Consider the following 16,929-nt stretch of genomic DNA (forward strand, 5'->3'; position numbering starts at 1 on the left):
TATAATTAGTCTATATTAATAATGTTTTTTTTTTAGCTTTTAAAAGCATTTGTTTTATAAATAATCAATATTCTAAGTTGAATATTTATAGACGAAAGCTGGACTCAAAAAAACTTGATCATCTCTTCATACTATCTGTAAGTGTTTTTATTTTAATTTGCACATGGTTGCCACTCCCTCAGGCCAGTTTAAGAATGTTGAAAACTTTAATAACTATTATGAAATTTAAATATGGATCAGGTTGATTAAAAGGGTTTTGTTAAACTCAGGTTAGAATTTGCATTTAGATAAAACTGGATTATGTTTTTACATTTATTTAGCTATTCTGTGTTTTTTTCTTACTAATAAACTTAAACATTTTATATCTGAATTATAATTGATAGGTTAAGTCCATACGGGGTCCAATTTTTTTAACATAAGTTATCATTGGCTTTTATTGAAAGCTTATAGAATATAATATAACAGGGTTGACACACACTCAGGATAACTCAAGATAGTTTGAAATTTTTGAAAATATATAGATGTATCAGATAAACTCAAACTAACTTAAGCTAGTTTAAAATTTGAAAAATAAGATGACTCTGGACAGTTTAAGTCTTTCAAAATAGTTTTTTTCAAAGAGTGACAGCCCTGTTGTAAGATAATTTTTTTTTGCATAACAGGAAAGCTTTTGAGCTTTAACAAGTTCTTTAAAAGTAAAATTTTGTTCAATAATTATTTATGACTGGTTTTTTGGAATTTCAAAAGTTTACTGAAAATCTATCTCCTCAATTATTTGAAAAACAGTTTATTCAAACTCAGAAGGTTTTTTTATTTATAAATATTACAACCAACTTATAGGAATAGCATGTTTTAGAAATAAACTAAAAATTGTTTCCAACAAGTTATTATTCATTAAAGATTAGACTGAGAAAGTCATAAAACAATTGCTGAAAAACTCAAAGAGAAGATAGATTTATAGTTAATAGTCTTATTTTTACATTTTTAATTTGTGCCTCCCATTAAAGACTTAAATCTTTAATCGCTTATATCTTTGAATAGTATTCATAAATCTTACAACCTATTAAACTCTAACTCTAATTGCTTGTATCTCAAAAAGTAACTTTGAGTTTCAAAATATAGTTATAACTACTTGTAGCCTAGTTTTTAATGTAAAAAATAAGACTAACTTTTAATAAAAATGTTTTACCCTCAATCACCCTATTTTTAGGTATATTTTGTGCTACTTACATGTTAAGTTTTTAACAAGTAATTTTTATAATAAAGTTTTGAATTTTAGTTACATGATATAATAAAAATAAAATTTTATCTATAAGCATTTTTACTTTTTCATTTTAATAAACAAAACTTTATTAGAGTATTAGTATATTGAATTTTTATTTTTTACTAATGTATTTAAGCAATAATAAATCTTGAAACAGTATAGCAATGTATTGTGAAGTCTGCCATTAATTAAATTAATAGCTTGAAATTATAGTTAAAAACTAAAATAAGCGTTAAAATATCCATCCAAAAAATTTAAATAATTTTAACAAAAAAGTTGATTCTGCATAAAATTAATATTGAAAATATAGTAAATGAACATTATTCAAAAGTATCTTGCATTAGCAGTTGTTTAAAATCACTGATTTTTATATTTCAATATATATTTTAAAATTTTTGTTTAACTGCTTTCAAAATTTTGAGTGAAAATTGCTGAGTGTAACTAATTTTAGATAATACACCTAGAATTTTCATTCTAAGTATTGACACATAGTTACCGTTTATTTTTCTTCAATCTTAATTTATAAAATTTTCACCTAATAAAACTAGATGGTTATTTTTCTGTTTCAGAGAATGAAAACCTTGCTTTGTTTTAGAAAATATGATTTAATGTTACTATAATGTAAAGTTACATTTTAAATTATAGTCAAGTTAATTTTAGTTTTAAATTCCATAAAATAAATATTATCAACCGAAATTTGTTACCAAATGCAATGTATTGAAATATTTTACAAAACAATATCTTTAGTCTTTCAGCTCTGGTTTTTTATATTGTATGAAAAAAGGTACAACAGTTCATTTTCTTTTGTACTTATTCTATTTTTGCTTAGTGTATATTTAATGTTGTTAATAAAATTAGTCATTTGCTGTAACAATATAATATTTAAAAGTCTTCAACTAGATTTACATAGATATAATTTTGTTTGATTAAGCTGTTTTCACTTGAAAATGCTTTTGTAAATAAAACAATTGAACTCATGAGAAAAAAAAAGCATATTTTTGTACCTAATATTAAAGACAGTGAAATTAAACTGTTGTATATTTACAGTTTGTTTTTTACGTATATCTCTAAATAAAATTAAAATATTATAAAATAGTTTACTGAGTCTTATCAATTTTAAATAAAATTTTAAATGGTTTATTTTTTAAATAATATCTGAACGAAATAACCATATTATAACTTAATTGAAACTTATAGTTAATGTTATAATTAAATTTTCTTAATTTTAAACAAGAATAAAATATTCCTTATATTTTTAAGAAATATCTGCTTGAGTAGCATATTGATCAAACGAAATATGAGAAAAGTTAACAAATAAGTTTCATAAAACCTCAATATACAAGTTGTAAAAATAAAATAACAATTTAAGCTGTAGAGATTTCATTTAAATATTAAGTAATTCTTTAAACATCATCTCAAACAAAGTAAATATATAAATTATGAATTTTTGATAAGTAAAAAAAAGTAGATGTTGAAAAAGTTCGTAAAAAGTTCAAAATTAAGTTTAACTATAAAATTACTGTTAAAAATGTAATTAAATTTAATAGCATATGTTTTAAGATGTTTATGAATTTTAAAAATTTTGATTTAAAATTATTTTTGCAGGACAGTTTGAATAAACAACACAGTCTTAAAGTTTAAACAAGTGAGTTAAGTTTTTTTACTTTTTCAATAATAAGTATATTTATTTCATGATTTTATTTTTATTGTATTGATCTTTTTTAAATTGATTAATTTAAACTTCTAAATATCATTTTTAGCGTTTCTTCATTTTAATTTAAATATTACACTACTCTATCTCCATTACATTTTTTATTATTACTCTGTACATTCTTTTAGTTATCAAGTAGTTTTTATTTTATGGAAAAGCTTTTCTTTCCAGTTGCATGTTATTTTCGTTATTCCTTGAACATTTACAATTAAAATATTAATAAGCATTATTACAAATTTTAGTTTAAAGTTTTCACTACATTTATACAAAAAAATTATTTTGATGCTTTATTCAAAATATAATATTTTGTAAAATTTTTGTCAGTAAATTATTTACTTTATGTTTTTATATAAACACAAAGTAAAAGATCGAAACAACACATAAATATTGAAGACAAACTACAATGATTTAGGGAACTATATGATTTAGGGAATATAATTATTTAATCACAAAAATAAAAGAAAAAAATAAAAATGCTTAAAAGCATTTTTAATCAAAATATATTAGCAAGACTTTAATTAATAAAATGAGGTTTTTTTAATTTATCCAAATCATATAACTTAAATATGTATCAAATTCTGTATGCTGTAATACTGTAACTCTGTAAACTAAGTTAACGGTAAGTATTAATATTTCTGTTTGTAGAGTTTCTGTTGTTAATCATTAGTATGATGGCGCTATTGTGTGTGTTTGCACGTGTGCTCTCTCAAATATCCGCTCCTGTACAACACAAGCAGTGCTAAGGTCATTCTGTTGATACGTCTTGTTAAGATGTTTAATTTTAGTTCGATTAAATTGATATAAAATAAAGTGTTATTTTATTAATTTGTAACATTTTGTTATAGAAAGTATTAATGTGATTATTGACCAGCTAGAAAAAGTTTGCATTTGGAAAAATTATTTGTTTCTGTAAGCTTTTTTTAAGGTTTTTAAACAAATTAAATTAAAATGTAAACCTATGCGATTATAGTTGTTTTTAGCAATATTAATAGTAGCTGTATTAGTTTTTTATTTATTTTACTTAAATATTTTTATGAAAGTTTAGATGTCAGATTTTTTACTCTATTTTAACTTAAATTATTCATTAAACTTTTATTCTTTTTATGTTATAAACAGTTTTAATAGACTTAAGTATATATTTTAAATGAAACTGAAAAACAAATATTTAGAAGTTAGAAAAACCTTAAAGTAAAGTAAAACTATAAGCATAGTTATCATAATTACTTTTTAAGTATATAACTTCAATATAGTCTATAAGTCTTCAAACTCTACCAAATATAAGCAATTCCACAATTGTTACTTTTTTGAACTGCATTTAATTAGGGTTTTATAAGCTTTGTTGTAATTTTTGTGATTGAATCAAAGTAAAATAAAACTTTAGATTTTCGTTTAGCTATTAGCAGTACTATGAATGATTCAGCTAATGTTATTTCACAACATGTAGAAACTGATCAAAATAAGACTGCAATAGTTTATGATCATGCTTTTGGCGGTGCTACAAGACAACTGATTTTTTCAACTAATGTTTCTTCGGTAGTTCATACATTAAATGAAAAAGTTGGCCGTTACTCTTTAAGCAGCACTGATAAACCATATTGTACAAGTTGCTCCCCTGGGTACCTTATGAGTGGATTAGAGACTAATGAAAGTAGTAACTGTGATTCAAAAGAAAAACCATCAATCCAAAATAATAAAACTTCTATTCCATCTTTAACAATGGCTGACATATCAATTATTGTCCCACCAAATACACCATCCGCTATAATGTCTGGTAATTTGGATGATTTTACAAATAAAATTTTAGAAGAAATCCCTTTTCATATTGAAGATTATATTCCGTCAGATTTTCTTCCTAAAGAAAAGGTTATCGAAAAAACTACAGTAGTAAAAAGACAAGAAACACAATGTCATAAAAATACTAACACTATTAGTTCTGAACAAATAAATCAAAAATTAATTGAAGAAAAAACAGTAATAAGAGAAGAAAACAGTTCTACGAAATTATCAAATGAGTTAAACCGTGTTTATGAAGGCTTATCTGTCAAAGAAATCGAAGCTACGAATCACAATAAAAACAATGATCAAGAGTGGTGTTTTGTAAATAGGTCTAAAAAGAAAAAGAAATGTAACCAAAAATATACTAAGACAGAAAGATTAAATACGACTGATGCTCTTACAAGCTCTGAGTTTTCATCAAGTTCACAAACTAACAATACTATAAGATCCTTTTCTTACGGTGGGGTACATTTTAAAGACGAAAAAAAGTCTAAACAAGGATCTAAAAGTTTTACAAACAAAAATAAATCGAGTATTAATGTTCCTACAATAAGAGTACAAGAACAGTTAAAGCAAAAAGATTTAAGCAAAGAGAAAATAAGTGCAAAAAAAAGAACACTATCATCTTTGAAAACAAATTCTAACCCATGGAAAATATTTCCTAAAAAAGCACAAAGTATGAATATAGGTGATAATTTTTTTGGAAATTTCAAGAAAAGTACTGTTTTAGCTGGAAATTCTAATGATTGTAGTGGTAAAAAGGTAAATTAGGTTTCAATATTTTATTCTAATCAAAACTTGACTAATTAAATATATTATAAATTATAATATAATAAATTGTATAAATAAGTAAAAAAAAACTTGAAAAGTTTATTTGTATTACAATTATAAAGTTAGTTTTAAATTATTTTATTGTGAAAAGTGGTTATATCATATAAATTAAGAACTTAAATTTTAAAGGGAGTTTAATTATTCTTTGATATTTTTTAACTTTAATCGTAAGTACACTAAAATTCAACATGAAATATTTTCAGTTATTTAAGAAAAAATGTACAATAGTATTTAGAACTAGATAATGCTTTACAAACTGAAAAATATTTTACTTATAAAATTCAAAATAAAAAAATAAAAAAATATGGAAACAAACTAAAAAGTTTATTTAACTTTAAATACAATTAGTAAATTTATAATCGTAATTTTTTTTTGAAATTTCAATATACTTATGCGCCTTTTTCTGATGCAATGCAATTTCATCATTTAAACAAAATTTTAGTTTACTTTTCACTTGTCTCTACTTTGAGCTATGCGTTTTTTTCCCCTATCTCTTTACTCTTTAATATAGAGTGGCAGTAATGCGGTGCGGTTAAGCGCCGAAAGAAAAGCTGTAAGTAAACTCTTGTTTTGCTAGCTTTAGAATGTTCGTTTGTATTTGTAGGTAGGCAGTCATTTTGTCTGTTACTGCGCGCCGATTTCGTTTACAGTTATAGAGTTGTTTGGCAAAATGAAGCCTGGATTTTTTTAATTTTAAAGGATCTTGCCCTTGCTACTGCTGCTGTTGTACAGGAAAAAGTTCATTTGACCGCTACCTCAACGCACTCAAATTTAACTGAGCATCAAAAAAATTCAATCAAAGCTAAAACTAATCCTGGTATGAGCAATGCTTAACTTGATATATATTTGTTTATGTAAACCTTTTAGTTAAAAAGTATAAATTAGAAACATTTGTTATTTTCGTAAACAACGTTTTTGTTTTATTCATAAGTTATATAAATCATTCTACTAATTTTATCATTCTTTTTTTTTATTTTTCTACAACCATCAATTTAGTTAGACATTCATATTTTTTGTATGATAATGTGTTGTATTCGTCATAAAATTTTATCATCAGCTTTATCGCACATGTTAATCTTTATATAAAACAAAAGTTTATGTGTACCAGAAAAAATTAAATATACAGTAACCTACTATCTGAGTTTACAAATGCTTGGTTCGTACCTGTTAGGACAGTTAACAATTTTAGGCTTGACTTAACTGAGCTACATTAATTATTGTTACAATTTTACAAAGCTAACAATTTATTATGCCTTTTAAATTAATTTATATAGAGATCATCTTTTAATTTAAATAATTTTGAAATATTATGATAAGTTTTATTAAATTATCCAAAATTGGTCAATGGCACATTATAATGACTTTTTTTCTAAATTTTACATCCTAATAGGTAATCATAAGATTGTTTTTATGGAAAACTAACAAGTTGAAGTTTTAGTTTGACTAAAAGTAATTTTTTCTAATGTACTCACAAGCTAATATTAAGCAAAAAAATATTTCCTACTGTCTTTGAAAACAATCTTATGGTTAATGACTTGTTTAAATATTTGAAAATAATAAGCTATCAAAACGCATTAATATTCAAATAACTAATTCAACTAAATGAGCAAAAAAAAAGTTGAGTACTCTGTTACATTTTTGTATTTAATAGCTAGATTTTTGAGCGTAAGTCAATCTTATTTTCTTAATCAGCTTGTTTTAAACATGAATTAAAATATTGCCATAGGGGTGTTAAAGCACATTTTTACAACTTGAACTTAGTTTGTGGAGTTTTAACTAAGGTACAAATTGCGTTTCACAGCTTTTTAATGTTCCAACAAGTTTTTGAGATATAGCTGGTCAAAGTCGCAGAGCAGAGTTGCCAAAATGCTATACCAAATGTTTGTTTGTTTTAATTTGTGTTGCTTTCAACCAATTAGAATCTTGCAACTATGCCAAATACAACATGTTCCTTAGTAGAAGAAAGACTATAACCGTGCCTTAATAAAAATCACTAAAAGTTTGTCTCCTAAATTTTTGAAGATAAATACCTCAAATTTCTTGCAAATGTTCCTTGTAATATTTAGAAGAAAACTATCCCAATAAATTTTTAACTAAAAATATGATTTTTTATTTTTTCTTTGTCTTTTATTTATGAAACTTTTGTTACTACAGTTTTTTCTAAATTTTGCAAGGAAAAATTCCTAAAATCTTGAGGTATTTATCTCAAAAAACTAAAGAAGATATCAATTTTTATTAGTCTTTACTTATTTACTGTTTTAGTTTTCTCCTTCATAGAACCTATTGTACTCTCCAACTTTAACAGACTATATCTCATAAATTAGTTTGAATAATAAAAAGTTGTAAAATTAAATTATAGCTTAGCTAAAACTCTAAAAATTAAGATCAAGTTGTAAAAATAGTGAATAACTCCTCTGGCCTTAATAATTTATTAAACACAGTTTTTTTTCAATGTAAATGCACAAAAAGTTATTAAAATACTTTATAAGTTTACCTTAATACATAATTGGTTTTTATCGACTAAATATTTTTATTAGTATCAACAGTATATTTTTTACTACGTTTTAATTTATAATACCTTAAGCAAAAAATTTAAGTTTTTTTTAATCTTATTTATATGTTTTGATTCAAAAAAAAAAATTCATGACGTATGTTTATGAATTTGAGAGACTTTATCTTGTATTTTCTATGATTAGATAAGAACTTAATTTAGCAGGGCTTGCAGCTTTATCCCTGCTGCAAAGTTTAAACTTAGACGGCAGGTTACTGAATATGTTGTTGATAAAACTTGAATATTACCTTAGTTCATGATAAAGTCCTTTCAAAAGTTTTTGATATATTAAAGATTTAATGTTTAAAAAATGTTCAAGACTAATGATAAATTTATATGATAACAGAAATGGAACCTAAAACACCAGATGGTCCTCATAGTAGTGAACCTGAAGAAGGTGAGTTATTTATCTTGACTATGTTTAGATTTGATTGTTTTCACGTAAAATTTTTTATAATATTTTAAAATAAATGTTTCTAGTTTTATTTTACATCTCTTACTATAATTAAGATTATAACTAAAATAATAAAAAAAATAGTTATTTATATTTTATACAACAATAGGTCATATTGCTTATTAAAATATATAAACTTTTAACTACTATCTCTTTTGCAAATAACTTATTTACAGTTTTTTTAAAACTTGACTTTTTTGAAGTTACAGGTTCAAAAAAATTCTTCAGATAAGTATGTAATTAGAAACTTTTTTATAGACTTTAATTTCAAAAATGTGTTAGCTAGGTACAACATTTTTAATTTTACAAAAAAAACTTACACCTCTTTTAAAAATAGTTCAATTGTTTTAATTTAAAAGTCGAAGTTATAACTCGCGAGTATAAGCCTAAAATGATTCATTTAAATTTTCAGTGTTAATTAAAATAAACTGTTGCATTAATTTAAATTTCTTTATTAATTGTTATTTTTGATTGTTTACAACAAAAATTTGAAATGTACTGAATTTAATAAAACTAACTACGTTTTTCTATGCTATAAACAACACAGTTCTAAGGAGTTCTCAGGGCTGCCACAAGGTCAGGAAAATCAGGAAAAGTGAGGAAAAGTCAGGAAAAATGGGGTTTATTGAAAAAAAGTCAAGAAAAGTCAGGAAATTTGACAAACTTTAAAAAAAATGTCAGATTTTGACAGTTTAAATTTACAAAATTCCTTATTTTCATGCCTTCAAATGGCTAAAAAATAATTAAAATCCTTCAAAGTTAGACTAAAATTGCAAAATTTTTCTAGAAATTTACAAAATTACTCAATTTCCAATGCTTTCATCTGATAAAAATTAATAAAATACTTTTTATAAAACTGCAAAATTTTGCTATAAACATATTTAACAACTACCCTAATTGACATGCAGTTTTTGTATGCTTTTTAGTATTGATGATCTGTGGCAAGGACATAGTAATACTGTTATATACACAAAAGTTTATCTTGCAGAATTTTAGAATCAAAGTGATTTTTGTTAAAATAAATGATTAAGTTCTTTAAAATTAAGCACTAAGTTTAGTATTTTATGTAACAAGTTTATGTGTATACTTTACCTCTTTATAATTTTGCAAAGTTGTTTAAATTTGAAAAATAAGTAAAAACCAGATTATGTTATTAACTTGTTATAAATGTAATGGAAGTAAGATGATTGATTTCAGCAAAAAAAAAGTTGTTTAAACCTGTAGAAAATGAGATTAAAAGCTTTATATAGTTTCAAGTGTTTGATTATATGTTTTAGAATAAGTTTAAATTAAGAGTCTGATTTAGAAAAGTCAAGAAAGTTTAAGTAAAAATTCCTTAAAGAGTCAGGAAATTTTTCTCAGCTTGATTTGTGGCAACCCTGAGTTCTGTAAAAATTAGGTACTTCAAAGAACAAAAGGTAAAAATTAAAACATAAATATAAATTTTCTATTGATACAAGTTATTGTAAAAAAAAAACACAACGGTTAAATATGTTTCACACCTAAAGTATAGGGCTTAAGGTGATCTTCAGAACTGTGTTTTTTATTCTGTGTATACAAAGTGTTAAGAACTGTATACCAAGTTTAAATAAAACAGCGAAAAATCTAACTAGAAAAATGTATATGAGATAGTTTATAAGATAAGTGTTTAAGAATGCGAAATTTAAAACTAGTAATGTAATGGAAATTTTTTTTTTCCTACGTTATCAACTTCTTAATTTTTTTAATAAAATTTCAATATTAATAGTTTTAAATATATTCTATTTATAGTTCTCAACAGTATAATCTAAATTTAACTTTGAACAATGAGTACATGTTAAATGTTTCTGTGTTAATTGTTTCTTTAGAATACTTATAGTCACACAACATACAAAATAAATTGAACAGCAAAATGTAATTAGCTTATATCAAATAAAATAATTTTTTTATCAGATCTTGTAGCTGTAGTTAATCCATCTGCAGCAGCTCCTATCGAAGTTACTGCTGCTGCTGTTGAATTGGAGGTTGAAAGTAATGTGAATGTTAACAAAAAGCAAGTTGAATCTCCTGCAGATCAAATTTCAGTGAAACAACCTGCAAGTGAAGCTTCACCGTTACCATCACATGTAGTCGATCATAAAGACTTAATAAGCAGTCTTCAGACTCAGATTGAGTACTACTTTTCTGAGTTAGTTGTAATGTTATCATGAGTATGTTGATTGCTTTATAATTTACGAAAGCAACATAAATACTAAACTTAATTTTTATGTTTTATAGTTAAGATATAATGAGTATTAATCTTCAAAGAATTTTGTATAGTTTAAGGCCATAGGAATCCAGTTTTTTTTTACAAAAGTTAACATAGACTCAATTTTGATAACTTAAGAGTATATAATATAAGGTACTTTTTATAGAACAAAAAAAATAAATAAAAAAAAAGATATAACCAGTTTAAAAAAAATTTAGAGAAAGCTAGTTTTTAAAAGTAAAAATCTAAAAAAAAAAACAATTTTAAAAACAATTTGTTTTAATATTAATAAAAAAAAACTGTTTTCTACAAGTTGTTCAAAGTTTATTAAATATAAGACTGAGAAATTTTTTAAACAATTACTCAAAAATTGAAGGAGAAAATAGACTTTAAGTGAAATAGTCTACTTTCGTCTTTTTAGTTTGCACCTCTCTAGTTTTGGTTGCTTATATGATAAAATATAATTTCAATATTTTGAACTTGAAAAACAACTGGTAGCTTGGTGTTTTATGTAAAAATAAGACTAAATAAAAAAAAAAAGCTAAACACCCTTCTATGGCTTTAATGTTTAAAAATCAACAATTTAAGGCTAGTATACTTAAAGGTCAGTCTGATTTGCATATTTGCTGAGCCAGCAAAAAATTAATCCTTTTTTCATGTTTTTTTATTGAAATTATCGAAATTTTTTTGATTAATTTTTAATATGATTGGGTAAGGTGAGTATAAGGGTATTAATAAAAAAACAGAAAAAAGCTTTGAAAAAATTGTTGACTCAGCTGACCTTAAAGTAAACTTTTCAACATTGCAATAAGATAAAAAAAAGTTTTATTGATTACTGAAGCATAGTTTATTTTTTGAAAATAGCATCTGAACAAGTTAAAATTTTGTTTGATCGACAATGACCTTAACAGGGTTGCCAAAAAACCTGGAATTTTTAACAATTTTAACATGTTAAGAAGTAAAATTTCGATTTGACACAAAAAATCTATTATAAAGATAAATTTATTTGTCATCATCAACATTTTTTTAAATTAAAAAACACATTTAAAGTAGCTTTACAGTATCTTTTCAATGTTTTTAAACTATTTAGCGCATTTGTTACCTTAAACTTAACTTTAAACTAAAAATAGACTCAAAAATGTTTACTATAAAAAAACTGGAGAAAATTTGTCATAAACATTTGGCAACCCTGCTTTAAGCATAACTTAACGAGCAGAAGTGTATTGAAATTAATTGTATCTAACTATATAATATTTCACGTAATATATTAGCTGCTGAAAGTAACCTGGCTTATATGTTTTTTTTTAATGTATATAGTACTAAAAATGAATTCATTTGTTCTAAATACAACGTTTCTATTTTTTTCTATGTGTAAAATACTAACACATTTTTCTTATAAATACACAAATTATGAAAAAAAAAACACTGTCGTTTTAACATTAGAAACAATTGCAATAATCCACATTAGAAGTTATTACAATTTTTATGGTATCTATAAAATAGCTTTATTATAAAGTTTTACAAAATAAAACATTTAGTAATAATCATAAAAAAAAAGTTAATAACTGTTTTTGATTTATAAAACAGAGAGAATTTACGTAAAGACGACTATCTGAAGTCACAACAAGATGAAAATAAATGGGTTAAGTCTGCGTTAATCAGAAATTTTCCTAGAATAATTCAGAAGATGTTGTATTTTAGCGCTTCATTAAAAGAAGAGTTGTTCAAAGCTGCTGTAGCTGGTAAATCTCAATTTAAGTTTTTTTAGAAAACAATTTGTATTAAATGTTATATTTTACAGTTTTAATAAAAGATACTAAGTATATTAATCAATTAAGAAAAACCAAGGAAATAGTATTATGAAATAAATTAAAATAAAGAAATAGTTATTAATCAACTTGTATTTAAACGGTTATTGTTATTGCAATTTAGAACCACTAACAATAGCTTGACTTGTCTTGGACATGACGTTAAACTGTTCTGGTGTATAACTCGATAACCGAAAGGTTTTTTCGTCTACCAGGTCCTTGAACCAAGCTTTTTGAGCGTTTTTTGTCGTTTAATAAACAATATATGATAATTTAAAGATATGTAGAATTTAACTACTAACGATGTTTAAGTTTTCAGGTGTAACTAAAGGAATCTATAGAATCAGTTATAGATTATTTATTCGTTTTAGTAAATAATTTTTTTTTTAATATAAAACTTTCTTGTTTAATAGTTCAAAAGTAAATTTCTGATAAACTTAATGTTTTCACTTTTAAACCTTTTTTTTTTTGTGTCTAAAACTTGTAAGGCGGTATATCCAAATTATTTTTTATTAGTAATTAATTGTTACATAAGTAGCAATGAGCTATATTCAGGGATATTTATCAACTATTGAATTGAAAATTTACTTTATTAATGCACCTACCATTGTAACGATAAAAGTGTTATTACTCTTAACGTCAGTAATTTTTATTGTACAATTTTTTCTGGTAATAATAGTTCAGACTAACAAAAATAAATTTGTTGTTCTAAGCATAGTAATGTTATTAGTTCAACGTGTATAATTTTAGATTTTTGTTTTTTTATAAAATCAGTTTTATTTAAGTCTAAAACTTTATTATGTGAAAAATCATAAGTTTGAAATACGTAGTTTGTCGAAAAAAATAATATAGAGACGTGCAGGAGTTACTTATTTAAGTAATTCATATATATATATATATGTATATGAATATTTATTATATAATCTAATAAATATTTAGCTCTAATTTAACTTGTCGAGCGCTATTGACCAGAACTTTAAAATAAACTATTAATGTATATATAGAAAATAATGTGGTTAAATAAACTCAAACACTTTTTACTGAGCCCACTCGAAAGGGTTTTAGATAATTTTAAAAATCATAATGATGACAACTGACTACCTGGATGTGAAGCTCAACTCGAATGATCTTTCTTATATACCTTATAAAAAAAGCAAAACACAAAAATTATGCATATTAATAAATGTTCTTGCCACCCAAAAAATATTATAAAACAAATATAGTTAATCAACGTTTGATTAAAAGGTCAAGTAACGAAGACAACTTTTTAAAGACAAAACAAGATTACGAATCAATAATGAAAAAATGCGATTACAATGATAAACTTTATTTTGAAGCAACGGAGCAAAAAAATAAAACGAATAATAAAAAAAAAAAGAAATATAATTTAGCATAATCCCTTATTCAGCAGTTCAGTGAAAACAAATATCGACAGACAATTTATAAATCTAATAAAAAAACATTTCAACAAAAATAATCCGTCAACAAAAATCTTTAACGAACATAATACGCGAATAAGTTATTCATGGACGGCAAATTTGGATAGATCGATCAAGTTATACAATCAAAAGGTAATAAATAAAAGTTATCTAATCCAGAATCAATGTAGTTGCGCTCGTGGCTACAAATATGATGTAAAAGGGGGCAATTGCCGTTCGGAGAACATTATTTACGAGGCAACAGCTAACTCTGAAGTTCTACATCGGCTTATGCTCAACTCAGTTCAGGTTCCGATATGCCAACCATAAAAAATATTTTAAAGATGGTTTATATGATATGAGACTGAGCTTTTAAAGTATGTTTGTGACCTAAGGCGCAAAAACATAGTTTTAGAATAACCTGGGAGGTGATAAAAAGAGCCAATAGCAGATGGTAATAACCCTGTTTGTAGGCTGTGCTTAAATGGATCAACGGCCGTTGTGTATGCGTTGAAAAAAGAAGGTTGCTTAAATAAGAGGAGTGAATTTATATCGTCTTGTCAACATATGAAATACAAAAAAATTTAAAATATTTTGAAGTCACTTAATTGTAGTTTTGTTAATTTTGTTTATTTTTTTTGGATGGAAGATTAATTTTTGCACTTCGTATTTGTACTGTGCAATATTTAATAATTACGTCATATTGTTTTTTTGTATAACTTTTGTACCATTGTTTAGCTAAGTGCTATTTATTTTAAACCGTACTAACTGATGATTAAAGCATTTAGTTTTATGATACAGATGTTCTGTATTTTTTTAGATCGAATTTTTAAAATAAATTATACGTGTATATATGTATTGTGAAATGTCAAACTTTTTTCAAATGTATAGTTAGAAGATACTATAATAATAAACTAACTGAAGAGCTGTTCTGTCTAACAGAACAGTGAAAAATTTGTATCAGTAAAACGTAGTGTTGTATTAATATACATATATATTTGAAATTAAAAAATAGTTTAAAGTTATTGAAGTAAGTTTTTAGCCTATAGTTTTCAATCGTGTTTTATAAAGAGTTTGCTTGGAGTTTTTTAACATTCCAGATTTATAAACACCTGTTCATCAGTCTTTTCTGCATACTATCAATCTGATTATTTTCTAAATTTTTTTGTTTGCTAAAACCCTGTGACCCAATATTAAATTTTAATAGTAATTTAATAGTTCTTTTATATTTAAAAAAACTATGTTTAAATAACACTTAAATATGTTATTTACAGCATCGCCTTTTATTGAGTATGACGAGGAAAATGATAAAATAAGAGCAATGCCAGAGTTAAGTAAAAAAAATGGTAACAAAGCTTCAAATGTTAGTTTTACCTTTTATATCTATGAAAAAAAATTATACAAAAGTTCAGCTTACAGGCACTTTGAAATTTCTTAAATACTAAACTAAAAAAAGTAAGAAATAATTATTATTTACTTACAACATAATTAAGCTAAAAACTTTATTTTCTACTGATATTTAAATTCATAGCATAAATTATTTAGGTTTTGACACCAGGTGGTCATAACTGTTATTTAAAGCCTGTATATTTTATACAGTTGAAATTTAAAGCATTTAGTGTAGTACAACATAGCTTACTAGTTCATATAGATAGTTATAAGAAATAGTAGGAGTTACATATTGATTAGATTAAATAAAAAAAAAAAAACTTTATTTATATCAAAATACTTTTAAAAAATGTAAAAAAAGTAAAAATAACTATTTTTAAATCAGCAAATAAAAGATTTCTTTTTATGGTTTTAAACACATTCAAGCTAGTTTAAATTATAAAATGAAGACAACTCCCCAGCTAGATTGGTTTTTTAGAAACTCACACTAGTTATTTTTGGAACTTAAATAATGTTGATTTGATTTTGTTTTTAAATTTTGTAAGTGCATGCCATAGGGAAGTGGGTATAACAAGTTTTTAGTAGAAAGGAAATTATGAACAAAAATAAATGATTAATCTAAAACTAAAATAAGTGAAAAATTATTAAATTAGGAACTATATAATAAAGCAAAGTATTGTTACAGCAACGCTATTGTGTAATTCTTCGAGAAGTCTCAGAAACAGCAACAAAACAGGTATAGGTTTTAAAATTTAAGTCTATATTGAGTTTGTCAAAATTTTTTTTAAAGATATGTAATTTATAATTAACAGTTGTTTTTATTAAACATTTCTAAATTTTAAATCTTTACGTAACAGCTGTTAGAAGAGTTTTTGGCTGCCGTTGACTGCTCAAACTGTCAGTCTGTTGCTAAGCTTTCAGCTGAAATGTGGGAATTGGAGTTTTCTACTATAGAAGAAAGTCAAAATGCCCATCACATTTTGATGAGTACTAATCAGAAGTTTTTGAACAAAGAAATCGCGGTAAGCTTGTAATTATGCTCCGGGTAGCCAAAAAACCTCGAATCCTGGAAAAACCTGGAATTTGACAATTTAGGCTAAAAAACCTGAAATTAGAGAAGTTTTGAAAAAAAACTGGAAAATCTGAAATTTTAAACATTTTTTACCTGTTAAATAGAAAAATTTTGATTTTACACAAAAAATCGATCATTTAGATCAAAATTAAAATCGTCATTAAAAAACACATCTAAAGTAGCTTAACAGTATCTTCTCAATGTTTTTATACTATTTAACATAGTTTTTTACCTTAAAATAAACTTTAAACTAAAAATATACCCAAAAATATGTACTTTTAAAAACCTGCAGGAAATTTTAAAAACCTAGAGAAAATTTGCCAAAAACATTTGGCAACCCTGTATGCTAAAAAGTATTTTTAGATTATTTTTCTCTAATTACTAACTTGATTTAAAGACCAAACAATTTATACTTGAAAAACTTGCAG

General features: G+C 24.4%; 1 protein-coding gene across 5 annotated transcripts in view; it reads left to right on the forward strand.

Annotated features, from left to right (window-relative positions):
- The window catches only part of LOC145833859 (uncharacterized), a 30,461-nt gene continuing 13,532 nt past the window's right edge, over positions 1 to 16,929 (forward strand). For 4 of the 5 annotated variants that reach the window (XM_082941085.1, XM_082941088.1, XM_082941087.1 and 1 more), the window contains exons 1-8: positions 4,362 to 5,513; positions 6,282 to 6,399; positions 8,480 to 8,530; positions 10,520 to 10,754; positions 12,402 to 12,556; positions 15,315 to 15,403; positions 16,115 to 16,165; positions 16,287 to 16,451. In XM_082941085.1, the coding sequence (XP_082797211.1) occupies positions 4,383 to 5,513; positions 6,282 to 6,399; positions 8,480 to 8,530; positions 10,520 to 10,754; positions 12,402 to 12,556; positions 15,315 to 15,403; positions 16,115 to 16,165; positions 16,287 to 16,451 (1,995 nt within the window). In that variant the 5' untranslated portion in view covers positions 4,362 to 4,382. Of the gene's footprint in view, positions 138 to 2,869; positions 2,910 to 4,361; positions 5,514 to 6,281; positions 6,400 to 8,479; positions 8,531 to 10,519; positions 10,755 to 12,401; positions 12,557 to 15,314; positions 15,404 to 16,114; positions 16,166 to 16,286; positions 16,452 to 16,929 lie in introns of those variants that run through there. The other variant, XM_082941089.1, reaches the window with a different exon arrangement.

Source organism: Thalia democratica, chromosome 4, assembly GCF_965202585.1.
Source record: "Thalia democratica chromosome 4, ktThaDemo2.hap1.1, whole genome shotgun sequence".
NCBI classification, from domain to species: domain Eukaryota; kingdom Metazoa; phylum Chordata; class Thaliacea; order Salpida; family Salpidae; genus Thalia; species Thalia democratica.